The sequence below is a fragment of the Mytilus trossulus genome, chromosome 4, assembly GCF_036588685.1.
Source record: "Mytilus trossulus isolate FHL-02 chromosome 4, PNRI_Mtr1.1.1.hap1, whole genome shotgun sequence".
NCBI lineage: Eukaryota > Metazoa > Mollusca > Bivalvia > Mytilida > Mytilidae > Mytilus > Mytilus trossulus.
Window position 1 is genome coordinate 70186239 of NC_086376.1, and position 27499 is coordinate 70213737.

Genomic DNA, 27499 nt, shown 5'->3' on the forward strand with positions numbered 1-27499 from the left:
ATATAAGTTTGTCTGCACTTATAAACAAGAGGCTGATAGAGAGGCAGCAAACCAGATTTTCCTGCAGAGGTCAGACCCTGATCAACTGAGAAAGTATGGACATAACATTTAAGCTTAAAACAGCTTTGAAACATCTAAGCTTATAACAGCTCTGAAACATCTAAGCTTATAACAGCTCTGAAACATCTAAGCTTATAACAGCTCTGAAACATCTAAGCTTATAACAGCTCTGAATCATCTAAAGCTTATAACAGCTCTGAATTTGTATTGTGATTGAATATTTGATAGTATAGGTTTGTGAATCAAAATAAGTGTTGCCAAAGAACAGAAAAATTTGAAATTGAACATTTACCTTTTATGACACAAAATTACATGATATAGCAATTAAAGTTAAAATAAATGGTATTTTTTTTGAGATACATGTGAATTCTATACATTAGCACTTCTATTTTCTGATTTAATTTATTTCATCAATTGTTTTTTTTTTTTCATATGCTTTACTTGCATGCAAAATTACATATAAATCCATCATATTGGCCATCAACTTCATGTTACTGTACAGGGCATAAATAACCCCTCAATTCCATGGAAGTTATTATGAAAACAATTTAATTCCATTGGCAAGAGTTTAATACGAATAAAACAACACAAAGTATAATATTGCACATTATTTATATTTTATTGGATGAACTCATAGAGAACATAAATTTCCAAAATAAAACATTTTCTGTTCATGATAAATACATAAAATACCAAATATGTGCACAAATTAATTCAGACACCTTTGTTTTCAAAATGATTTTAATCTTTCTTCCTATTTTTTTTCCAATAATATTCTTTTATTGTCAAAGTACGGTGACAGGCACATTTATAAATCAAAAAAAAAATTTACATTTTCTAAAATAAGGTATCATTTACACTAGAGAAAAGGGTTGAATGCACCCTCAATAGTCAGAAACAACAATTGTGAGTAAAAGGATGTAAAGGATAAAGTATAATGTTAAGCTATGGTCTCTGAAACTTCTATTGAATTCTTCAATCATTCAAAATTATAATGAAACAAAGTAAATTTTTGGGGTCAAATTAATAGCATTCGAAATTTCTTAAAATTTGCAGAATCAAGTCATATTGATGGACTATAATGAAATGGCCAGATTCAAGTTTAAAAATTTGCCTTCCATTGTTATTACCAGTAAATTCAGTAAAATGGAGAATTTGCAAAATACAGTGACAATATGAAAAACAGATGCTAAGAATTATCAAGCACATGTGTTGCTAAAAAAATATTAACACAGGATGTGTATTTTATGTTTATCTACTTTACAACAAATAAATTTGGATGTCACTAGAGCTCTATCCTTAAAAAGCCTTGTTAGCTCCTTTCATCATAATATTCCAATAAACAAGGATGTATACATTAAAAGTATACATAGATATCACAACCCATAGCAATTGTAACAAGGCAGTCCCAATTATTGTAATTATCCTGTAACAGTCAGAGATATATATTTCTTTCTTACCCATTTCTAAAGCTTGTTTTATATTTTACATGAATGTTAATTGATTAATAGAATTTCTCAAATCATAAAATTTTTTGATTGAAATCTTACCTTAAACAATCCATATCAATAAACAAATCAAAACTTTTTATAAACACAATTTATGTTGATATATTAATATTTTCATATAATTTTCAATAAAGAAAAAACAACGTAATAAATGTAGAAATAACTATATTATAATATAATTATTTATCAATGGTGGATAAAAATAATGGGTGCACATTTAGTTTACTAGTAGTTATACTTATAAATCTACAGAATTGTAAGACAAAAAGAATTAAATCCTTGATTACTTGTCCAACGGGAAGGGTAAAGAATGGATTGTGAATATAAAAACAATTTTCTGAAATGACCAGCCATCTGAGCCATTCGCTAATATACACAATTTAATTACTCTCAAAACAGGAATATTCATTCAGGTAAATTAGAAATAAGTTAGATTTAATTTGATAATAAACCAAAAAGACGCTTTTGTCTCATCAACAGTTAAAAAAATATTCATACAGTGATATTGTTTAAATATAAAAGGATACAAAAAAACAACAGAACAACTGAACCAATTAGGTCCACATTCTTAAGTCCTGTTCAAACTTGGATAATGCTCCCACTTTAGGGTAAAAACTCATTTATGCAATAGAGTTTGTTGTTATCCATTTAACACAATAAAAATATATACGTTTTAACTTTGTAGTCTATTACTTTTATTGGATAGTATAAACTATTAAAAGTTATTCCAACAAAGGTTTGTATCATTATAAAATATGTCTCAATGATGTAACTGCTCAAATTTTTGCAACATTAAAACATTTATTAAAATTCTATACACAGTTCTATTAAGAAAACAATTAAAGTCAATTTTCTTGAAAAAAATGAGTTGCATTAAAACAAAAACAAAAAGGCTAAAAATAAAAGAGTTAAAGATAGATTGAAGTGACAGACTAAATGTACAGTAGCTATATACAGAGCGAGAGATTCTAGTTTAAACAAAAATAAAACCGACTTTCTATAAAACAGATAAAATATCACCAAGCATTGCAATCAATGTTATCTCAAATACGTTCTCTGTTTATTCTATCTATATTTACATTAAATAGAGAAACTTACATTTATACGTTTACAATCTTGCATATCATTATCAAGTATAAAAGAGTTCACAAACACATGTAAAAAGAAGGACAACTATTCTCAACAGACAATCCTTACTGCAATAATAAATATAAAATAAGGGCATCTATTTCAAACCCGAAATGTACAGACAATTTATCAAACATGTATTATTCCTTTATGAGTGAAAATATAGAATGAAGTGCCAAAATCAGGAAATATAAATTTTTTTTAATGGAATCTAGAGCAAAAATATAAGAATAATGGCAAGATTTCATCTATAAATGTTCCATTAATATGAGTGGATCAAGATGTAGGGTATATGGTTATATGACAGAACCCCCCCCCCCCTCTTTCCCCCCAAAAAAATCTACATCTTTAGCTGCATTTACTTTTACCTGTATTTTTCATAAAGTATTCTATTTTTGTTTTTTTCATTTGCAAAATTTACTCAGAGATGTATATATTTTTTGATTACAAAGATTTACATTTAAGTTCAGTTTATGAATATTTTTTTTAAAGGCATCACAATATAAAAATAACTGGAATCAAATCAGTCTGACTGTGACAATACATGTAAATGCCCTTTGTGTTGTACACTGTATATATGTGCCAGTCTATATGTGTAAGTGTATATACAGATAAGATAGTATAGATACATTATGTACATAAGTGTATACACAATTCTCTGTACAAATTGTCTTGGCACTATAACTTCCCAGGACTTTTAGGTATGATACTACTTCTACAGTTAGCCTTGGAGTTATGATGTACAGCTTTCTGAAAAAGAATTATAACCAATCTTTACATATTTAAAAAAAAAAATCTAAGTAATGAAAAAAGACAGAACTTCAAAAAAACTATTAAGATCATAATTGGTCACATTTATCATTTTAAATTGCATGTAACAGGATGCATTTGTGTTAATATCACTGTTTAAACTAAAATACAGGTGGGATTCGAACTCAAAACCTCCGTGTTGACTGGCTAGTGATTACAGATTTTGTAGATTTGGTAATGATCTTATCAGATTGACCTCTTTTTAAAACTTTTTCCTTTTTGAAATGTCATGTTGCAGTATGTAACAGTGGAAACAAGGGATAAGGATATCTATCTGATTAAGGTGGTGCTTATTTAATATTACAAAATTGCATAGATGTTCTTTAAAAGTAGGAAGAATGCTGTTAGATCTGAATCATAACTAACCTCAAATTCATGATATGATTCCATCGTTGATGCATTACATACTCCAACACTTTGCACACAGCTTCCCAAGGTTGTTTGACTAAATGTATCATTTTGATTGGTTGATGTGGTATAATGAGTTGTCATGTGACTGTTCCCAAAGTTCACTTTCTCACCTAACACTTTACGAGCTATTCTCCCTGATCGCCTTCTACTCGAAGCAAGCTGAAAAAAAATGTTAAATTTGATGTAGAGCACACATTCAATATATGTTGATCAAATACAAAAAAATCATTAAATATCGCCTTCTCTTTAGGACTGACATTTTTTATCAGTTTCATAGTGTCAAAACTTAAAAATTTGGTTAGGTCCACTGCAAGAGAAATGAGCAAGGCATGTTGAATATACAATGCTTTCAAATTCAGACTTAAAAGTTTAAATTTCACAAACAATAATATCAAGTAGGACAGACGATACTAATCAAAGAATCAAAATATAGAAAAATATTCAACAAGTGTCAGTGTTCTACAAATTCTGGATTTGTTATAAATTTGTCAATTTGCTCAATGAACAAAAACTGAAAGAATTTGCTTGAATACCAAATTCACAACTGCAATTCAAGATAATACCATTATGGCTTGTGTCAAAGTTGGAGTTGATTGTTGTGACTTTATTAAATACATATAAATAATGCACTATGTGTGATGGGATCTAAAATCAAAATTACCACTTAACATGAGACAAGAGACCCATTATTTAGTTAAAAAATATTTACAATTTTACTGGCTGATGCTGGAACCCGAGGCCTAGGAGATGCAAACACACTGTTCTGCTGTAATCTACCACATGAAGCTGGTGTTTTATTTGTGTCATTCATCTGAAATCAAAACAAAATATTGTGAATTACAAACTTTTCTTTCAGATATGAAATTGGAATAAATATCATATGTAGTAAAGCTGTAGTAAGTCTTATTTGAAACCGGATAAATGATGGAAAACCAGTCATCCTTTCACATATGTATATATAATTATCTGATGATGTACAATGCTGTTTACTGTCATTCATTCAAACAAAACAACTTTGGCTTAAATTTGAGGCATATAAATAGCATATATATATTTTTTTACTGATTATACATGAAATAATGTAGGGGTTTATATTAGAACATTAGGTCTTCCCTTCCTTATAATGGTGCACGAGTTAACATCTATATGAGAGTAATCATACAAACATATAATATGGTATGTATAACTAGGCAAGTTGAAAGCAATGTTGTATTTAATTTTGTAAAGTTGTACATGCACAACCTTCCAAGCATGATTACAGAACAGAGATCTTTATTCCAATATAAAATTTTCTTTAGATCAACATAAGGTTGGTGGCTCATGGGTACAAAAATTTCAGCAAAAAAATAAACCTTTATTTTTTCATTACAAATTTTAATTATTACACTATTAGTTATTACTTTATGATATGGTACAAAAATCAACCCAAAAAATTAATTTGGTTTGACCCCAGATGACTTTTAAAATGTTTATTTCATTGAAATAGCTCCAAATTATCTCCCTTTGGTGCAAAAATGCCATTTTTTGGCAATAAATTTGAAATATCTTTTTAAATCATGGGTGACCTATATTTTTTATTATTGTTTTCAAATAAGCTGTACATAAACTAAATAATTGTAAAATTAAAGCGATTTCTTATATAAGGTTATTTTTTTATTTTGATATTACCTCTATTTCTCCTATTAGTTCAACAGAAAAAAAGGACATTAACAAAAATGTATGCTTCTTCCGGAGGCAGATTGTGAGCTTAAATGAACCCCATTTTTTTTATTTCATTTTTCTTTTAAGTATATAAAAAAGTTTATTTATAAAAAGATATAGCAAAATCCTATATTAGAAAAAAAAAATATTTATACCCAGGAGCCCCCTTAAGTAGTTCATTGGTATTTTCGAACTTTAAGTCTTCACTATATGGATAGTCCCTTACAGATTATTGGACAGTGAGTCGATTTCTATTACTGTGGATTCATTATTATTCGTGGTATACCAATTTTCGTGGCTTTCGTGGGTACTGGCGAACCACAAAATTAAATGTTCAACGAATAACAAATTTTCTATAGGCTTGTATGTAGACTTTGGCAAAACCACGAAATTAAATATCCACGAACTTGCAAGTTTTCCATAATCCATGAAAATTGGTACCCACGAAAATAAATGAATCCACAGTATGCTAATACTATAATAAATAAGATTTTGAAATAAAATGACAAAATTTGATAAGTGCATGTCATCATGACAGAACAGAAATAACTGATTGTTGTGGGATTTACATTCAATGGGGAGATATTTTTCATTTATAATACTCAAAATTTTTTTATTACAATAAGCCAATTAATATAACTTTTTTGAAAAGTAAGAAGGTCAAATATAATATCTGGTGGGGAAATTTGAAATCCCCATGCCAAAGGAGGAAATTTTGTATAAGGGCAAAGACTTTCCCTTTTAATCAGTCACATTAAGACCTTTTAAAGTCTTAATAAAAACCAACCTATGATAAATCTTCTGTATTACCTCCCTACTTGGCTGTGTATTTATATACAGCTTTCATTACCAAACAGACCTCTTCAACAGCCATCTGCCTGGAGATATCCAGGTTCATATTTTGAAACCCAATTCCACCCTTGGGGTGGTACACACAAATAAGATGCATTAATGCTAATTGTATTAATCTATCATTATAGCAGAGATAAGTTCCTATTCCGGAACTTTTTTGAAAAAAATACACAAATGGTTTCCAGGTTGTGGAGAAAAGCTTTTCAAAAATATTTTGTTAGTCACAGCTTACATGTGTACTTGAATTTCTTTGTCAGTGTAATATTGTACAGAATTATGCTTCACAACATTTGTCACAGGAGAGAACAACAATGTCTTTCCAGAGACAACATTTACCTTAATTGAAAGAAACCCATGCCAAAATAAACCTGCACATTAACAGTTCTAAGCATAATTACACAAACAATTTAATATTGAAATAGAAGAATAAATGCAAATTAAGTATCATGCTAGGTATATAGTCAACTCAACTCTTAATATAAACAAGTGACCCTTACACCACTAAATTAATTAAATTAAACAAACTGTTACTTTTGATGATGATTCCTGCAAGACAACCCTTGTTCAACATTAACTCTAATCATATTAGGCGTGATTTCAGTTTAACATAACAAAGTGCTTGTTTATAGCTGTTCAATTAAAATCTTAAAAAGAACTTACGAAGGCCAAAGAATTTACGTCAGTACAAATTTGGGCTTAAAATATTAGCACTCCAAACAAAATTTTCAAAAAATGCATCTTAAGAAACATAGATAAAAGTGGCATGTAGTCAGTCTTACTTTAATTGAACAGCAATAGAAAGTGAGTAAAGTTTGCAGGATTATAGAAACAGGCAATAATTAAAGGCTAAAGGTTAGGGAAAGACAAGATCTATGATAGAAGATCCTGTTTACCTTCACCTTTAAAGTGACTCGTAACGATGATGTCCCACTACTACAACTGCTGCTACCAGTACTATTGTAGTCAATCTAAATACAGTAGGAGAAAACTTATTAGATCTCACACTTTTAACAGTTCCTGTTCTTGTAATATAAATATAGCAGCTGTCTCACAAACACATAACTAAACAGTTATTTTTACTGTGCATCTATGTGTATATAAATGTGATAAAAAAACATATATTTCTTAAAATGTAATCCCAAAAAAATTAAATGGTAAATTAATATCACCAATCCCAACCCCATTTCCTTACCAAACTCACTGTCTAAAGACAACTGCAGTCCTTATATATAACTTCATTAAAGTCAATTGAATGTCTAACCAGGGTTCCCTACTAGACAGCCAGACATATTTTTGAACTCTCTCACATTTGTAACAAAAACATTCATGCCAATTCAAGTAACCACTCAGATATCAAGGACAGTGAATTTGTTCACTGCACAGAAAAATAATTTAAGAAGATGTAGCTGGGAATCTGTGTACATTTTTGTGAGGTATCCTAATTTTAAAGTATTTTCACACTATAAAGTATTTTTATCTTTTTACAGAAAACTTTCAAATGCATTATTACATTTCACACCTATGCATTACAAACATACTGGAGTGTACAAAGGGAATGCAGTTTTCAAATAAATAAGTTTTAATATCATTTATACAAACTGAATCACATTTTACTATAAAATCATGTTCAAGCAAATCAGACAAGAAACAAATCCTATATAACCCTCTATCTACACTTACTCTTCTTTGTTTATTAGTTGGTGTCTTACTAGGAGTACCAATAAATCGTCTCTTAGCTGGAGTTGTAGGTTTACTGCCATAGGTCATTTCCTCTTCCATTAACTTGGCTCGGGCCTTGTTCTGCAAAATAAAAATAATTTACATGTATGAGAAAACATAGGAACAATCAAAACAATTCATTTTTATTGGTACAATTATTTTTTTGAGGAAATGTTTTTTTGGGATATAGATACTAAAATTTATGTTTAACAAATCTGCAACCATATTATATTTAACAAATTACAAATTATTGATGGCTAGTATAGTTTCTGCACATTAAAACTTTCAATTGTCTAGTAAGATACAAGCCTGTTTAATATGTAAGATCAAATGAATAGATTCATCATTTACAATATATGCTAAGTTTATCACCAACCCTTTCTTCTTTCTCTATAATTTTGCTGCTTTGATGTGTTGCCCATTGTTTCTCTATGTAGTCTACAAATCGTCTGCCATCCACTAAGAATGGTTTCTCATGTTGTTTTTCCCAATCTGCTATTAGGGCCTTAACATCCTCTTCAACCTATAAACATATAAGATTTAACTATGGAAACTAACATATTTTATGGCTTATAATTTAGTAATTACATGTTATTACTACATATTAGTTATTACATATTTATTGACAAAGCACAAATTTCTTGAAGCCATATTCAAAACCTGAACAATTTGGATAAGTGTTTGTTTTTTCATGGTCATTTCTTTCAATCCATTCCTACACTTAAATCAGTATAAAAATGTTGCATTTCCACATCGCCAAGACTGAGCGATGAAGACTGAATCCAACCATGCACATGAATATTAGACAGATTGTGCTGTTGTTAAAACAATTCCACATCAGAAACTTCACTAACTATCACTACAACAACAATACAGGAAGACCAGGATTTGTTGATGCTTTTCATTGACTTAATAAATATGTAGTGACAGCACTATGTCAATAAAATCCTTCACACAATGTCATTTGTGAGATATGTTTATGAAGGCAATGCAACTGATAATCAAGTCGCCTAATGCCAAGAGTCAGACATTAAATGTTTCCTATATACATGCACTGAAATGCTAAAGAATCGAAGAAAAAAAAATAAGCTATTAGGTTTAGACCACATATTTGGCAAAACACATTATATGGAAGGGACAGAATCAGATCTCAAATTGTGTCCAACAGAACTTGCTGACTTTTTTGTTAATAATTTAGGCAAACGTTACAAGCCACCATTTACAATAAACATGAATTAATTCAAACAACTTTTGAACTGCAAACTTTTTCAGACAATGAAGTAATGAATGAAATTAATGTATATACTTTAATTTTGTAAAAACTGCATATTTGTAAATAAGAATGTAAAATAATAATCTAGTGTTGCTATCTTTATAGTCCATCACTAAATTATTTTTTTTATAACACCATACCTTAGGTAGCTCCTTTAAGACTTTTTTCCTTTCTTTCTCCTCTAGTAATAATTTTCCACCTCTATTGTTGAATCGGTTAGGATCATTAGCTTTCCTCTAAAAAATCAATTGTGTCTTCAATAAAGGATGCAAGAATAATACCTAATTTACAGAACAAATGTTGTGAAAAACATGTGATGCATGCATTCTAAAACTATCTAATGCACTTTTTGCAGGAAATACACCAACATTTAAATCAGGTACTCTGATTGTGCCATATTAAGGTTTTCATTCCAACAAGTACATGTTAAACATCTCCAAGTTTTAATCAGATTTTTATTCAATTCTTTAAGAAAGATCATGTTGACCAAATTTTAAGGTCAACATCATGTATCAAATGTAATATATTTCTTCTCTACATTTTTTAGTTGTTCAGCTGAAAAGTGTAACTTCTTTAATTAATTATTTTTCTCAAGTCAAAAAAGACAATAATGACAATTTATTGAATTATTTTAATTTTTACCTCATGCTCCAACATCTTTTTGAATAGGTCAGCCCATTTACTTATATCTTCAAATAATTCATGATGTTTCTCATAGTATGTCTTCATTCTTAAGACTTCTTCATCATGTAGCTGTAACAATTCCTCTGTGAAATTTTCTGTAAAATCAAAATATTATATTTCTATTTATTGTTACCAAAAACTTGGAATAGTTTTTAAAGTCATATATCAAACAAGTTTAAGGTGACTATAATGTGAAGGAAATTATTGAAAAATGCATATATATATTTAAAATATATAATGTTAAACAGTTGTATAATTAGTTGGTGCAATTCACTTTTCCTAATGGAATAGGTTGATACTGTCTTCTTCAACGTTTTACATTTTTCTTCCATCACAGTTTTTCCCTTCAACTGCTGGTAAAATATAACCTAATTACCTTAATAAATGAAAAAGTAAATTCAAGAATGCTTTAATTAACGCCCAGTATAAAATATAAGCAAATATAATGCCTAATCATGTTTAATAGAGCATGACATGAAGGATTTTTTTGTATTCTTATAGGACAAATACAAGTTTTATAGGTCAAAGAAATCTAAAATACCTAATGAATGTGTGTTTGTTCCCATTCCCTCCACATAAAGTATGTTCAGTACTGTGTTTAACATATTTTGGGCTGATATGACCACAGATTTGTTCACAAAGCGAAATAAAGACTTCATATCATTGTTGATTTTTACAAGTTCTAAGAAATCGTTTCAGACAAACCTACCTGATTTGAAAGCAGTAAAAGCCCTTTTCTGTTGTTGACTATAGTAACATTTGTCCCACCATTCTGTTAGTTCTTTCCTCAAGCCTTCTACAAATCTTTGTATATTTTGAAATTTTAATTTCTCACACCGACTGATTTCTTCTTTCAACTGAAAAATATATTCATGTCTAATTTTTTTTGGTCTTTCAGTATATATTTAAAATCAGATAATTTTGAAAAGCAGAGTCTTAGACATTTTTTTTGTCACTTTTTAAAATACATTTAGGAAAAGAACTATTTCTTCTAAAATTAAATGAAGTGCAAGTGCTATTTCACATAGAAAAAAAGAATATTTTAAATAAGAACAGATGTTTAAACTTTTATTTATATACATATATTAAAATTTGATTCTGAAAATCAGATGTGGTATGAAATATACTGGTTTTAAGGACAACTAAGCCACAAACCATACTCCCTCCTTTACAGGGTACATATGCCTGACAATTGCATAAGGCACAAAATAAAACATAAGCTCTAGATCATACAGAACTAGTCTGAAACAACAAGTCAAATTGATGGTAATAACATTTTAACAAACATGCAAAGTAGCATTGTTGACAATCAACAACTTATCCCTTACATGTTTAAAAAGAGGTCACATCTCCATTCTAATTAGTGTGAACCCTTTTAAATACGCATATGTTACTTGCTTAATTTTATAACTGTATCTTGTTTTAATCATGTTGTATGTGGTGAGACTTTAATAAACTATTGAATCTGAATCTGCCTTCTTTGCCACACCTTTCCTCACATCTCAAGACAAAAAAGCATGTTTTCTAATCCCCTTCCATCATTAAAAATAACATACACATTTTTTCCATTTTGAATATTACACTTAAAATACAATTCACACATATTCAAAACTTAATACTTACAGCTTTAACAACAGGTTCTTTAACACTGGTTTTTCCTTTAGAAAAGTTAGCTCTTTCACTTTCCCCTATATCTAGCCTGTCCCATAATACATGTAATTTGTTCCATAATTGATCTACTTTCATTTTCATTTCTTCTTTCTCTTCCTCTAACTGAAAAAAAGACATAACATCAGAAGAAAGTTCATACAAATATTATTTTAATTAATATCAAATAAGTATATAAGAAACAAAATTTAATAAATAACTAGATAATTACTATCAGAACTTAAAATGGTTGATAAAATAATGATCAACTAAAGCAGTAATATGTCAAAAGCCTTTGAAAACATGGTTGGCTGCCAGCATAACTGATTAACAAAGGTATTTTTTTTTTAATGTTGTATCAAAGCATGCATTGTTCTTAGATACATAATTTATTTTCATTACTTGTTATTTTCTAGAACTATTAGCTTTCATAACTTTTAGTAAAACAGGTTTGTTTGTCCCGGTCAACAACTGTTGAAAGATTATTATTTATTCTTAGGATAATGCAAAATGAATTCATTCATCTATTCATATCGGTATTTATGTTGTAATATAAAAACAAAATTTAACTAATTTTTATTTCTTGAGATCTAAAAAATATTCATCCATTGAAAACAGTTGATTTCTTGTCAATCACATCTTTATCTTTTTTTTACTAATAGCTTCATTTTTAGTTTAACTGTCAAATTACAAACCTCTACTTTTAAAACTGTTAAAGCTTTCATATTTTCTGTGGAGAGCTGGAATGTGGAGTCTGATTCACACACAACATCACGGGCAAATTCTGTTTCTGGAGATTTTTCCATTTCTGAGAATAGTTTTATAATTTCTTTTTTTGAATTCACAAATTCATGGAATCTTTTATCCTGAAAATAAAATGAAAAATTTATTTAATGATAGTTGCTTGCAATGTCAGATAGCAAATATTTAATGCATATTCTGAAATACTTTTCATAATTCAGTATATAATGATAAAACCAAAACATAAGTTCATAAACTACAGTAAACCTGATAAAAGATTATAGTTCATTTTTTGTTTACCTTTTCTATTTTCAATGAAGCAACATGATTTTCCAAAGCTTGGAGCTGTTCTAAAGTAGGAGTACTCCCTGAAGGAATGTAATATGGCGTTAAACACATTATATCACAGAGGTGCTGATCTTGGTCTTTGAAATGGTCGAATTTTCTGACTCTCTCAGCTTTTTCATTAGAAAGTGTTTCCATTCTCATTTTCAAGTCTTTTTCTGTCTGTAGCATTGAATATGATTTCTTGAACTGAAACATATGCAAATATAAAATAAACATAAGTATATAAATATTTGAGGAGAACAAATCAGTTGCTTTGTCCATCATGTCCATCACAATATTTCTTTTTGTTGTATTTTCTAGCAACATTTTTAATCAGCTACTGATCAAGATTATTACTGAAAAGATGTTGGTTCTTCTTTCTGTACATTGTTCAAGCTGAAGCACAGGCCCAGCAGACAAGGCTTGTAAAATTCCATTAGTGCCTGTAAAAATTATCTCTACAAGACAAGAAAATCTACCTAAAATTTTCTGAAATGAGCTCCAGGTCTGAGATTTAAAAGTGTATCATGAAGACTGTTACTATCAACCAATTTAATGTTTGTGTAAAAACAATTTTAAACCATTCTCTTCTGAATATTTTTTATTGTCATATAACAAAACTTTGTAAAGCATATATTATATAGTACTTTTTTTAAATCTAGAAACAGAGTGCACTGTGCAGATACATTTTTATTGGCTAATTCCAGTTCATCAAGCAGCTGCAACAAATCTTTGCATTACATGCATGTTCCATTTGAAAATGAATTACTGGTTACTGCATTGCATTACAGTGGATGTTTTTAAACATGATATTTTTCATTCTTCTTTTTTAAATTCATATGTGTCATTTCATTATGTTCATAGTCTCCAATTAAGATATATTAAAGTAATAGAAAATTATTAAACTATAAGGATTGGATGTTATGTGTAAATCTATATACATTTGTACATGAATAAACATTCATGATTCATAATACTGGAATGATAACTATACCTGATAATCAGGATAGGACATATCTTCACATAATTCTCTGACTTCTTTACTATATTTTTCTATTCTGGTTCTGATTTGACTCCTCAACATTTCTTCCTCTTGAACCATTTCCTCCAGTAGGTTGCGGAGATGTTCAACAACCGTCTCTGAGCGTTGCTTTTGTTGAGACTCACATATTCCAATATCAAGCCAAATGTTATGGAACTTTTGCATGGATGACTCCAGACATTTTGCAAGTTCATCTCTTAACTGGCTGCAAACATAGAATAGTCTATCATAAAGTAACATAGACAGAAAAGTGAATCTGATCATGATTTTTTTAACACACAAAAAAATGTGTAATGTGAACATTACCATTAATAAACAAAGCAGATTAAACTACAGTTGTACATTGTTTAAATCAATCAAACCATAGAGCATAATTGCACTCCAAAATTAAGCTAGGATTCGATCATGACAGATCCACAGTAAGCAACAGCTACAAAATTAGCTAAAGGAGTACTCCGCTTGCACAGCTAATGAAGGGTGTTTATGTCAGTTTTCACCTTAAAAATAATATGTGTACTAATGCAAGATATAGGCAAGCATTCCTACATCAAAAGGAATTCTAGTCTGAGATTACTGTACATGTGGTGTGCGACGGGCTACAGCTATAATCTGGAACTTTAAAAGAACTACACTGATATAATACTAGGTTATTACTCTGCAACTGTATACTTAAATACACCATATAATGGCATATTGTTATTTGGATATCTGTTTTGCTATGTGCATTCCTTTGACTTTCTTAATATCAATAATCAGTTTTCCATCATGGCGTCAGATATTTTCAATTTTATGACGCCATACATTTTGTAATTCTACAGCCTTAAAAGTGTATTTATTTACCATTGGGAATAATTTGTAAGTCTAATTGTAAAATTTTGTTTGGTCAATACATACACCTAATCGCTATTTATTCCATTCCGGATAAGTTCTAAAATTACACAACTTTTTCATCCAGTTGAAGCTATCTGGGACCCTGTTTATAAAATTCACCATGCATGATACTTTTTAATGAGACCTGTTTAACCCTTTCGCGGCGAGTGTATCCTTGAGGATACACAATGCGCAGGGCGGATGTATCCTTGAGGATACACGATGCGCAGGGCGAGTGTATCTTTCAGGATACATAAATGTTGTCCCAACAAAAGCCGCAATTTCCCGCTATTTACCGTTCTTAAGTTAAAATCAATGTTTCAATTAAAATCTACAATATCTGAGGGTATTATTTTAGTTCTTCAACAGCATTAAAAACATCGTAAAAAGTAAATAAATCAAATCGGAAAATTTTATTTTCTAAAATTAGAACCGGAAACACGTTTTGAGGTCATGTGGGGTTTCAAAATGGCTCCTCTCGATAACGAGGAGTGGAAGTACAGCTGTTTTCTGTGTTTTGATGAAGCCCTTTATAATTCTTAGGTAGTTTTAAATATATAATAAAATAAATGATTCAATATATCTTAAATACATATGATGGCGATCTTTTTAAAGCCTTTGATTCCCCCCAAAAATCGGAACTAGACAAGTAAGTTTTTTCGCGTTCATGGCTTTGCTACAAAAACAATTCTCGATTTCGAGGGAACAGAGATATGGCTTTGAAATGCTGGTACTCGGGTGACACATACACTTTGATTTAGTATCGGGTGAAATAAGCGGATAGGGCTGTGAATGTACGGGAGAACAATGAACGAAAGTCGAAATGGAAAGTAGTTTAGGAAGTGAAACTTCGTCTGCTAGTATTGCAGTGTGGAAATGTTATCAGACGAAACTAAAATTTGCAGGTTCAGTGAAAATGATGTAATTATAAATGCCGGACAAGAGGTCTTACTTTATGGGGAAAGGTTCAGAATTGGCAGGGGAAAGATGATAGTGAGGGCTATAGTGAGTCAAATATAAATGAGAAAGCCAAAGGAGAGCAGGAGGTTAATATTAATTGGTGAGGAGATGGTGGTGATTGGTGGCACAACCAATGAGATTAGTAGTGTTGAAAAAGGTCTTCACATATTATTTGCTCCTTGTGGGAATACTGGGCTAAGTCATGTCATTGGTGCTGAAAAGGAGGTGTCAGATTTCAGGCAACTTTATATGGACAATCCTTTTCTTGAATGCATTCTAAATTAACAAAACTGATAACTTTAAGCTTTCCCCTGATATTTATAGGTGCTGTTATGACATTATCCCAGATAAGGGGGAAAGGTTGACCGCTCACAAAAACGTTTAACCCTGGCACACTCATTATGTGCCTGTCCCAAGTTAGGAGCATGTAGTTCACTGGTTGTTGTTGGTTCACTTCTGTCATTTTCATTTTAGATTATTAAATTGTTTTGTAATCAAGTACATGTAGCTATATATATATAGACAGTTAGTTTCTTGGTCGAATTGTTTAATATTTCTCATATCTGGCGGGCCTTTTATAGCCGACTTTACATTATGGATTTTTTCTCATTGATGAAGGCCATATGGTTGCCTTTAATTGTTTACATCCACTGTATTTTAACTTTGTTGTATAGTTGTCTTATTGCCAATCATACCTCATCTCCCTATTTTCATATTCACTACAAAGACAAAGGCCAAATGACAAAAAAATGCCTTGGAGCTACAAATCAGAAATGAAAGCATTTCTTGGTCTTGCATACCATTTACTAAGTTATATTGGTTAACAGATCCAATAATGGTCACTTCAATATTTTCTTGTACAATGATTAGGGACAGCTAGGTATACCCATATTTTATGGTACCTTCATTTCTCTGACCATCATGGTAAATGAAACTTGATTAAGTGAACAAAATGTTGATCCTTTCTGTAATATTAAACCTGTTGTTTCATTAGTTGAAACTCTAAAGATCAAAACAAATGTCTTGTTAATTTAATATATGGGCAGGAATTCGCTAGTGAAATTTTAGGGTCAATAGTGTTTATCCAATTAAAAAATAAAGAAATCATGCAAATTTGGAGAATAAACATTGTTTAAATATCAAAGTGGGTTAGTCTTTATTGCCAAATGCAAAAAAAATGGATCCAATTGAAAAAATCAACAAAAAATCAGCACTTGTTAAGTGCTGGCAGTTGAAAACTGTAGACAAAAAGTGTGACATTTCTGCAGTGGCAAAACCCCATGCCATATTTAGAATATGCCTGAAGAATTGTTCTACTATAATAGTTGAAAATCAACTGCAAAATGATCGTTCTATCATTTAGAAACCCCATTTTGTACAGAATCCGATTATTGCTGCAAATAAAATACGTTTGAAAATGGACAAGTGCATGTAACTTTTCGGGTCAACAAATGTTACATGCACCTTTTCATTAGCTGATTAGCTTTGGAAACAAGTTATTGGTCCAGCATGGCAAATTTTGAAAGCTGTCAACAATGGGTACAATTTGGATTTCATGATTTTTATCAATCAACTGAAGTTTGAAAAATATAGAAGGTAAGAAAATTTATTTCATTTTCGTGTCAATACTGCCCAATAATACTCATCTTTTTATAACAGTTGCATACTTTTTATAGTAAGCATTACCATAATTATTTTTTTCACATTTCAACCCACTGACAATTACATTAAAATGTGGCTTTGCCATCTTTCACACTTGGCATCTACCAGTGATCAAGCAGATGATAAGAGAGTGGGACCAGGTTAATTTTACCTCACAATTAAGTGTTACATGCACTTTCTGTGTAAATTAGGTTCTTTGATAATGATGTGTGACTTGCTTTGCAATTTTGTCAAAAAATACAAGTTTATCTTGTATTTAAACAGGTTTGACCCTTACGATATCCATTTTATTGCTGGAGAGATTTCTGTACATAACATTGACACGAAAATATTTACCAAGGAAAGGTGTCTATGATACATGCAAAAGCTTTTTTTTGTACGGTTTGCCTTATCAATCTAATTTATTACATGAAATACCACAGATTAATTGCCAATTTGATTAACTAGTACTTGTATTCATTCTCAGCATTATAAAGATAACTGGCCACTTAATTTGAAAACATAAAATGTAACATTGACACCAGAATAAAAACAATATTACTTTATTTCACTTAAAGCATAATTAGCCAGTGCATAATATTAAATCAAATGTAAATTTATGCTGAATTCTAAACAGAGAAGTTGTTGATCTTTCTTGATTTCTAGACTTTACAATATTTACTTGTAATTCTTATTGTTTAAAGGCATGTAACATTGACACATCTTCTGCGTCCAGGTTACATGCTACAACCTAATAAATGTGCATACAATTATTCAATCAATAAAATCTTGTTGAAATTTAAATTTGCTTCATTAAAATGATATTAAAGAAATAAATGAGTTTTAATTATTTGTGTTTATTTTTTTCCTGATTGACCAGCAATTTTTCCTCATCATTTGTTGGTGTTCCTGTCAATGTTACATACATAACCCAGAGTTATAATGTTTTAAAAGCATTGATTTCCAAACCTCTGTTATGAGCTTTAAAATGAGTTTATCTGAGTTTATAAATGACTAACATCTGAAATATTGTCATCACACAATTTCTTTGATGCTCCTATGATAACTTTATGAGTAACATGGACTACGATTTTTGTATCAGGTCTTTTTTGTGTTACATGAGAAGATTTTACTGTGTTAAAATCAACAGTTTATCTAATTTTTAATATTCAAAGTTATTATTATGATACTTATTTTAAAAAATAATGTATAAAGTAAACCCAAATTAAACTTTTTTTTCATTAAGAAATTGTGTATGTAACATTGACAGAGTCTATTATTTAGACTTTTACATGTTCAGGCCAGTGTTACATGCGTAAACAAAACTTACTGCCATATGGAGCTATTATCTTATTTTTATTTTACAAAATTAAAGTGTTTTCATGTTTTCCTGTTTAATTTGTCTTTTAACACTAGTTAGTAACATTGACAACAATATTTTGTGTCAAGATTATTTTATGTTACATGCAAAGGTATTACTTCCTTAAAGTCAGACATTTATATAACATTTTATAACCTAAATGATTAATTAGATATTACTGGGCAGCAATTATATTATTTCTCCAAAGTCGACTATTAAGCACACCACTTATATCTTCTGGTCTTCATGTATGTAACATTGACATACAACCTTTTACTTTTCTGTCAATGTTACACGCATGAACAGAACTGATAACATTTACTAACTCCTTTGCTCTATAAAGAGATTATTGATAATTTAACTTGTTTTACCACCATCAAACAAAATTGGTGTCGGTCTTGAAAATTTACATGCTTTTTTAATAAAAAAAAATCTACAGGCAATATAAACCAAAGAAAGAAAAAGATGATCAGCAATAAATGTGACGAAGAAAACTCTCAGGAAGATGCTGCAAAAAGATACTGTCCCTGACAACCAGTCAGATGGTGATGTCCCTGGCAGCCAGACAGATGGTGATGTCCCTGTCAGCCTGGAAGATGGTGATGTACATATCAGTCAATCAGTTAGTTGGTGATGTTCCTGTCAGTCAGTCAGTCTGTGATGTTCTTGTAAGCCAGTCAGAGGGTAATATCCCTGTCAGCCAACAGATGGTGATGTCCTAGTCAACCTGGCAGATGGTGATGTTCATATTAGTCAGTCAGTTGGTGATGTTCCTGCCAGTCAGTCATATGGTGATGTTCCTGTCAGCCAATCAGATGGTGATGTCCCTGTCAGCCAGTCAGATGGTGATGTCCCTGTCAGCCAGTCAGATGGTGATATCCCTTTCAGCCTGTCAGATGGTGATAACCCTATCAGCCTGGCAGATTATGATGTCTGTGTAAGTCAGTCTGATAAGGTCCCTATTAGTGAGTCAGGTGGTGACGGTCCTTTCAGCCAGTCAGATAGTAGTGTTTTTCTGTGTCAGAAAACCAGATGATGGTGACTGTGCATGCAGACATACTAGTGATCTCCAATTTAACTATTCTACAGCAGTGTGGAAGATAGTTATTTCAAAATCTTGTTTATTTATCCCTTTTCAATCACCAGTCAACACATGTATCATGTGTATTTACTGATGCTCATTATAGAAATCATGAGGAATTCAATTTGTAGCATTTTTATTTTAAATTGTTATGCCAATAATTGACATTCCAGAATACCTTTTGCATTATAAGAGGTTCAGGCTCCTTCTGATTTCAAAATAATAATAATAAACTCATCATGGATACCAGAATTGAAATTGTGTAGGCCAGAAACGCTTTTCGTTTACAAAAGACTCTTCAGTGACGCCAATGAAACAAAAAAGTAAAAGAAGGCCAAATAAAGTTGAAAACAGGACTATGGTCTAGTGGGTGTTGGTTTTCTCTTCTGAATTGTTTTACACTGGTCATTATGGGGCCCTTTAAATTGTGGCTTCCTGTAGTTTAGGTAACAAGTTTTCAAGATGAAATGGCATTGAAAAATCGAAACAAGATATTTGAGAGTTTCTATATTATTGTAAATTTTATAATCTATGCATGGATTTTGGTTCTGTTTGAGGGTAGATTAATTGTTGTTTTGTTTTTTTCTTTTTTCAGATAGATAGTTGAAGATGTTGGAGACAGAAAACAAGAAACAAGAAACTTGTTTTGAATGTTTGAAATAAAATTATTGTTTAAACCTTAAAAAGTAATCATAAATGTAAGATTAACCAGCAGAAATAAAACGAGATATGGGGTAATATGTCTATCAGACAACAACCTCAAAGATGAAACCCAAATTGTTCTTTATAGAAGTTATGTAAACGATTGAAAATAAGATTCTCAATACAGTGTTCTCCCCAGGATTTTTGGATAGCACCAGGGTAACGCGTGACGAAATGAATTTTACAGTATTTTGTGTCGCGTTGCTTCGCTTATTTTTTTCTTGTTACTTTTTGTCATTACCTGTTTGCCTTTGTTTTGTTTACTGTGGTACTGTGTTGTAGGACTTTGGGTCAGAAAATTATTGGTAGAAAAAGTAAATCAATAAACAGTTTGTATACTTTAATATCTTTGAAGAATAAATAAAAGAAAGCACAATTAGTCTTTAAGCTAAAGTCACTTCTTATATTTTTATCAAGCCATTTTGTCCCAATACTTGCAGTTACACTACACATTCCCCATGTTAGATTTCACCATAACAATGAACTTTGAACAAGATTTTGATGCAGAACCTTCAGTAAATTAAAAACTATTTTCCATAGTTTTAGACAATAACAAAATTGTTTTTTATGATTAATACTTACAGATGTGAAGGGTACTTTAAAAGAGTTATATATTTTCAAGGTTCATCCCTATATATTTTGGTGACTGGGAATGTGTTCGGGTTGTGACAAAAAGGCCTAGTAGACTTGTTGTAGTCAATAATCATCCAACAAATGGAAGTTTTAACGACCTTGACTGGCTATACAGCCCTTGCACGGTCGGTGATTATCCACAAATGGAAATATACCTATCTATAATAATATGTCTGTGCATCAATAATGGTATGATTCTCAAAAATAATTTGCAAAACATTTTTGTTGGTATGTTCTAAGAGTGTTTTTATCCTTAATGTAACATTCTAATATAATTTTGCATTCAATTTGTACTTTATTTTTATTTGCAATGAGAAATTATATGTGAGGAGCATTTATTTGTAATTAGCAAAATCAGGGGAAGTAACTCCACAATTAATTCCTAAAAGGCAAATTATTTTGACTTGAGACTGGCGTAATAGGGTTCATTAACAAATGTCTGCTTGTCCCTCACAAGTCTGTTATTAAAATTATGAACACAAAAGGATCATGTACATCGATTAAATCCAATCATCAATGTTGACCTCAACAGGTAAATCGATCACGTGGTGTAAACAATGTACTTGTCAATACTGGATTAAACTGGTTTGAACTGGTCAATTTTGATGTAAAGTTGAAGTCATCTGAAACTTTACCGATTTTAATACGACTTTTTTTACCGAAAACTTTAGCACCACGGAGAAAAATTATACATCGCGGCAAGAACGATACCACCGCAGCATAAAATTATACATCGCGGGCCCGTGGTCCTTTAAGGGCCTGGGGAGAACACTGCAATAAATGCAGCTGTATCAACCTTTTGTAGATTTGTCCATGTTTTGTCTTGGTTTTTCATACTATTAGTTTTAAGTGTAACTGTGTCACATGAATGAGGGATACATGTAATCATTTTGTACCCTTACTTTGTCAGTATTAGTTATTGAGTGAGAAACTTGTGGATGCTGATGGTTGTGTGGTTGTCTTCTTATCAATCTCATCCCTGTGCATAAAAAAAACGGTTGCTTACTTACTGATATAAAAATGTTTCATGTTGTGGAAATTTTGGATGACTCCTTCATCAATTGATCTATCTTTGGTCTTAATTTTATTTTTCTGGTTATTTTGACATTTGAATATCTTTTAATTTAGCCTTCCATAGTGTACCACCATGAACAAGTATAACTTCTGGTATAGTTAAAAAATATGTCTGCTGTCTGAAATTTAGGTGAATGGTTTTGGTATTAACCACTATTTAAATAATATCATATATGAGAAATGTGGCAGTATTATTGTTTAATTTACATTCAGATGGTTGTTTGGAGGCTTTTTATATCTTTTAAGGTCAATTCTGGCATGGTTCATTATTCATATTTTTTGTGTCCACGTTACATGCAACATTTAAGTCACTATTTTATGACAGAAATGAGATAATTGCAAAAATATTAATACAATTTTTTAATGTGAGGGTAACACAATGAAAAAGAGCCTTTACATGTTCAGAAAGAAAATGATTCTTACTGTATTTTTTCTCTTAAACATTGCATGTAACATTGACAGAAAAGTAGAAGAAACTTGTTTTCACAAAATTTCTGAGAGAAATGAAAATATACATTTTAGAGTGTGATGATAGACAATGTTTTGTGATCAATATATATGATATTGAATGTTGAATAAGTTAAGGAATCATTAATCTCAATTTGGAAAAAGTGTCCATGTTACATGCTCCAAATTCATTATTTGCTTTTGTTCCAAACTGACGCAAGTTTAAAAATGATTTTTTTGGTTACAAATAGAAGGACACCATTTGTAGCAATAATTTGTAAAAAATTTAGAAGCTTATAATGATTTTTATTTTTTTCTTACAATGTCACACTAAAGGAGCATTAGCGAATTCCTGCCCATATATATTGGTCAAGTTAAATGTGTAATAAATGTTGACCAGTTTGCAAGAGGTTAAACTACCTCTTTGCCATTGTTGACTACACTTTAAACAGGGGTGGCTGACCAAAACATCTAGTATTAATTATTGTTATTATCAAAAAACCTTGCAAGGGCTCAAAAAAGTATGTTTCATTTTACTTGGGATAGTTAAATTTGTAATGCCTACATAATTATTATATACCATTCATCCAACCTAAAATTTCTTCAGTTGTCTTGTTTGCTGGTAAAAAGGATTGATAAATAGATATTTTGTGCTGGGGTAAGCAGGGGAAGGCCATTTCTAGACATAAGTTCACACACATGCCTTCAAACTGGAACAATAAAGAGAAAAGTCAAGTTTGCTGTATTTAATTTGTTCTTGTTGTTTATTAAAATTTTATTGTTGAAAGTTCATAATTTAGTTTTCAAATTCTCTTAGTTAATTGTAATACTGATTATATAAATGGGAAGATATTGCTTAATTTTTTATCAAAATCTAAAGTTTTGTGACTTGATATGTGAAAAATGAAACTGCACTGAATTATCAAGAAAGGATGAAACATATGACAGACATGTGTAAAGAAATCCATTGTGTAAGTGATTATTCTTCACATGCTTACAATGTATATATATATGATAACTATTCCAAAGTATCTATCATAATTAAAATAGTAATTTAATATATTGTATTTACTCAGTGATTTAAGGTTTTTCAAATTACACAATCAGAAAATCTAGAACAAAGCTGTTGCATATTGGTAATAGAGGAAGTTGAAAAAAACACCAAACCTTTGAAAAAAAGACCAACTACAAAAGTACTTGTATGGATATATTATAATGGTTGACCCTGGTAAATTAATTAATCTATTTAGTTTTATCTACTTATAAAAAGATCATGACCAACTATATTCTGCTTTTTTATTCTTCTAAAATAGGCAGCATGTACTAATTGAACCAGAGACGTATATGTCTGATTGCACTAAAAATATTTTTTTTCAGCAGATTTTTTTTTAAATTTTTTTTATAAAGTATTGTAATGTTTACCAGGGAAAATGAAACAACAAACATATCTTGTTTGTTTAAAAACACTCTTTAAAACCAGTGTTTTCAATATCAACAACGTATCCGTAAATGATCGTAAAACTGATCTCTCACTATGAAAACGAGTAGTCGTTCGTCGATTGACAGAGTTGTCTTTTCATCAATACAAATGGCGGTCGGATACGAAAAGTCAAACGGTCAATTTATAAGAGATAAAAAGCTTCGGTTTTGCTATAGACGATGTTTAAATGACAAAAACGAGTGATAAGATAAATAAGAAGACTCGGTAATAATGATTTGCTGAATATTATCCGTTTAAACACGTTTTTAACGTAAACAAGTACATCCGAATGTCGACATTTTGGCAACATTGAGCTAACAAGGTAACAAAAACCGATCTTTCAAGCATTGTAAAGACATTATTCTTTGTTTTAATTTTAATTCACTTGGAAAATCTTTTACAGAGCAACCTTTTGAACTTCTGTATCAGTGGTTTAGGTGATCTGAGACTGCGTTCTCGAGTTAGAGCACGTTTTTCAATTTGCAACTTTTCTTGAGGCACCGGTCACGAAATTAATTCAGGCTGGGGAATCTGAGCGTGCAAATTTGCCTCGGCCACAGAAACCCGCGGAAAAAATAAATTTAGTAGTGAAAGTGTTAAACTACCGTAAATACTTCAAACAAAATATTTTTTTACTTCAATTTTAATTTCGAAAAAAGTGGATCATACGATATCAAAGTTTCTTGATGATCACTTTCTAAAGTTTTTCCTCCCTCAGCTCACTGCTGATGACCTCCATTTTCGGCCCGTGTGACCTAAACAGGAAGTTGTATAAATGACTGTTTTTCCAGGAATGGACTACAAATAGCAATTATAGTCACCGTCACGTAAAATTGGCACCATGATTTTTGTCAAAATTTTCTTAAATATCCATCGCGTTTACTCGAGATCATGTTTTTCAATAAACGGAATAAAAATCCAATCCAAATATATACTACTGTCCTACCTTTTATTTTGTTTGCACTGTATAATCCTGACCTTCTCATTTTTCAAGATTGTTTTCATTGTAAAACCGCCATCTTGGTTTCTTTGAGGATCCCTTAATTCATAACATTCGTTACTCTCCGGTAATATCATTGTCATTGATGATACGATTTCCCACGCTTTTTACATAAAGATGACGCACAGCTCTGAGAGACACATGAAAATTGAGAGCATGTAGACTCCACGGCAACACTTCCGGTAATAACAATGTCGGATTCCACTATACAAAATAATCCTGGATTTTGTGAAGGTCAGGATTATACTGTGCAAAGTTTGCAAACACAATAAAGGGTAGGACAGTAGTATATATTTGGATTGGATTTTTATTCCGCTAATTGAAAAACATGATTTCGAGTAAACCGATCGATATTTAAGAAAATTTTGACAAAAATCATGGTGCCAATTTTACGTGACGGCGACTATAGTCTGAGATTACTCTGACGTCCGACGGCTGTTTTGCCAGACAAGCTGGGGCCGTGGGACGTCAGAGCTTGTCCCATATCAAACAGGTTGGGAACAAACCCCCCTGGAAGGTGATTATACCTGTATAGAGGGATAAACCTTCTTAAGAGGGATAAAATTATCCCTCTATAGAGGGGTATTTGTGTTTGCACTGGATTTAAAGCAAATTAGGGCAGAATGTCATTTTCTAATTATATTTGCTATAATCTCTAGCAGTAGGTGCATCAACATATGCACTTTACTAAAAATTGTGATAACCCGTTTTCTGCTAAAGTGACAAAACTTGAAATCTATTGTATACCTATCTGAACACCTGATCAACATCAAAAGGAATAGTTGACCTTTAAATTTCATGTTAAATCTAACAATAGAAATTCTGTTCAGTGAGGCATAAGTGAGTAGAAATTACTTGATCATCACAGCTTTCAATCATGGTGAACAATAGATTTTATATTTAGTCAGATAAGCAGCAAACTGGGCATGTGCATATTAAACTAAGTACATCAATTGGTGCAACAACTGTTGCAGGTTACTGCCATAATAAGCAGAGAATGCCATTCTGCCCTGTTTTGATTTTAATCCAGTCTAAACAAAAATACCCCTCTATAGAGGTATAATTTTATCCCTCTATAGAAGGTTTATCCCTCTATACAGGTATAATCACCATAGAGAGGGTTTGTTCCCAACCTGTCAAAAAGAGGATATTTTCCCACCCAAAATAGATGTGCTGCTGTGTCGCTTCTGGAGGCGACTGAGGGCCTTGGAATTATATAAATCGGGCTTCGATCTCTTCATTTTTCATTTATCTCTTCATTTATGTATGTTTCACCTACCTGCCAAACCTTTATTTTTCTATATTTTAACTTTTTCCACAGAGACCCATGATTTCTCCATTTTTGACTGTTGGACGTCAGAGTAATCTCGGACTAAATAGCGATAAGGTGTATTGCAAGTTAATGAGAATAAGGGTGGAACATTCCAATTGACACATTTGTTAATTTAGGGATAAGAACACAGGCACTTGTTTCTATCCATTGGAAGACCCACAGTCAACATATATTTACATAAATATAAGTTGATAGTGGGTCTTCCAATGGATAGAAACAAGTGCCTGTTGATAAGAATAAGATATTACAGAATACAGAATAGATATTGTCCCAATGTGAAACTATTATTATGCATTATTCAATTGACTGCATACTTGCTAAAATTTGAAAAGTTATGTAAAGGTTAAAGGTTGTACAAGCCAAGTGTCTTGCCTAGGATCTATTGAATATAATAGTGTTTTATAAAAATAAATAAAAAAGTAAATTAAGCAAGGCCACAAGCTGTCGACTTTCAATGCGATCACAAGTCTATAAACTATGATTTGATTGTTCTTTGATTTATATATATATTTTATAATAAGAGTGGAATGATTAAACGTGTGTGTGATGTACAACTTACGATGGGGATGTCATTTTTGCTCAAAATTTACATTCGACAATATTCAAAACATATTTCAATGGCGCTTCTTGGTTTAAATTCGCTTTTTATGTTACAGTATTTTTGATTGGCCCATCAAGTTGATTCGCCAACAGCGATTAGTCAATAATGAAAACTAAGGGAAGTAACTTAAGAAACTGGTTTCTAAAATCTAAAGAAAAGATACCAGTCTCACTCCGTGTTCAATCGTAAATACTCGGTCTGTTCCGGCACGCCTACATTGCGTAGCGAGAATGGCCGAGTAGTTACGATTAACTCGGAGTTTATATGAGGGTCTAGATGGGGTTTGCATAATGATGGCGAAAATAACATAGATAAAAGAAAAATGAAAACACATATAGAGTGGTGAAGTATAAAGTAAAAATGAAATAAAAGAAATTGCAAACATGATTACCGCAGGCATTTGTCCTGCTGGTA

The 27499-nt window shown here is 31.0% G+C and overlaps 1 protein-coding gene across 3 annotated transcripts; it reads right to left on the reverse strand.

The window, feature by feature from the left end:
- Nucleotides 1-655: 655 nt before the first annotated feature.
- On the reverse strand, nt 656-27208 carry LOC134715852 (protein regulator of cytokinesis 1-like). Of its 3 annotated transcripts, none has more exons than XM_063578359.1 (14): nt 27044-27208; nt 13856-14108; nt 12835-13068; nt 12489-12659; nt 11770-11919; nt 10856-11003; nt 10105-10241; nt 9603-9698; nt 8566-8712; nt 8151-8270; nt 7370-7438; nt 4627-4728; nt 3873-4076; nt 656-3446 (listed from the first exon to the last, which is right to left on the reverse strand). In XM_063578359.1, exons 1-14 carry the CDS (start codon nt 27055-27057, stop codon nt 3375-3377), a joined length of 1917 nt encoding a protein of 638 aa, XP_063434429.1. In that variant the 5' UTR covers nt 27058-27208; the 3' UTR covers nt 656-3374. The 3 variants fall into 3 exon arrangements, with proteins under 3 accessions (XP_063434429.1, XP_063434428.1, XP_063434430.1); XM_063578358.1 differs by having other exon boundaries at nt 7364-7438; XM_063578360.1 differs by lacking the exon at nt 7370-7438.
- Nucleotides 27209-27499: the final 291 nt, after the last annotated feature.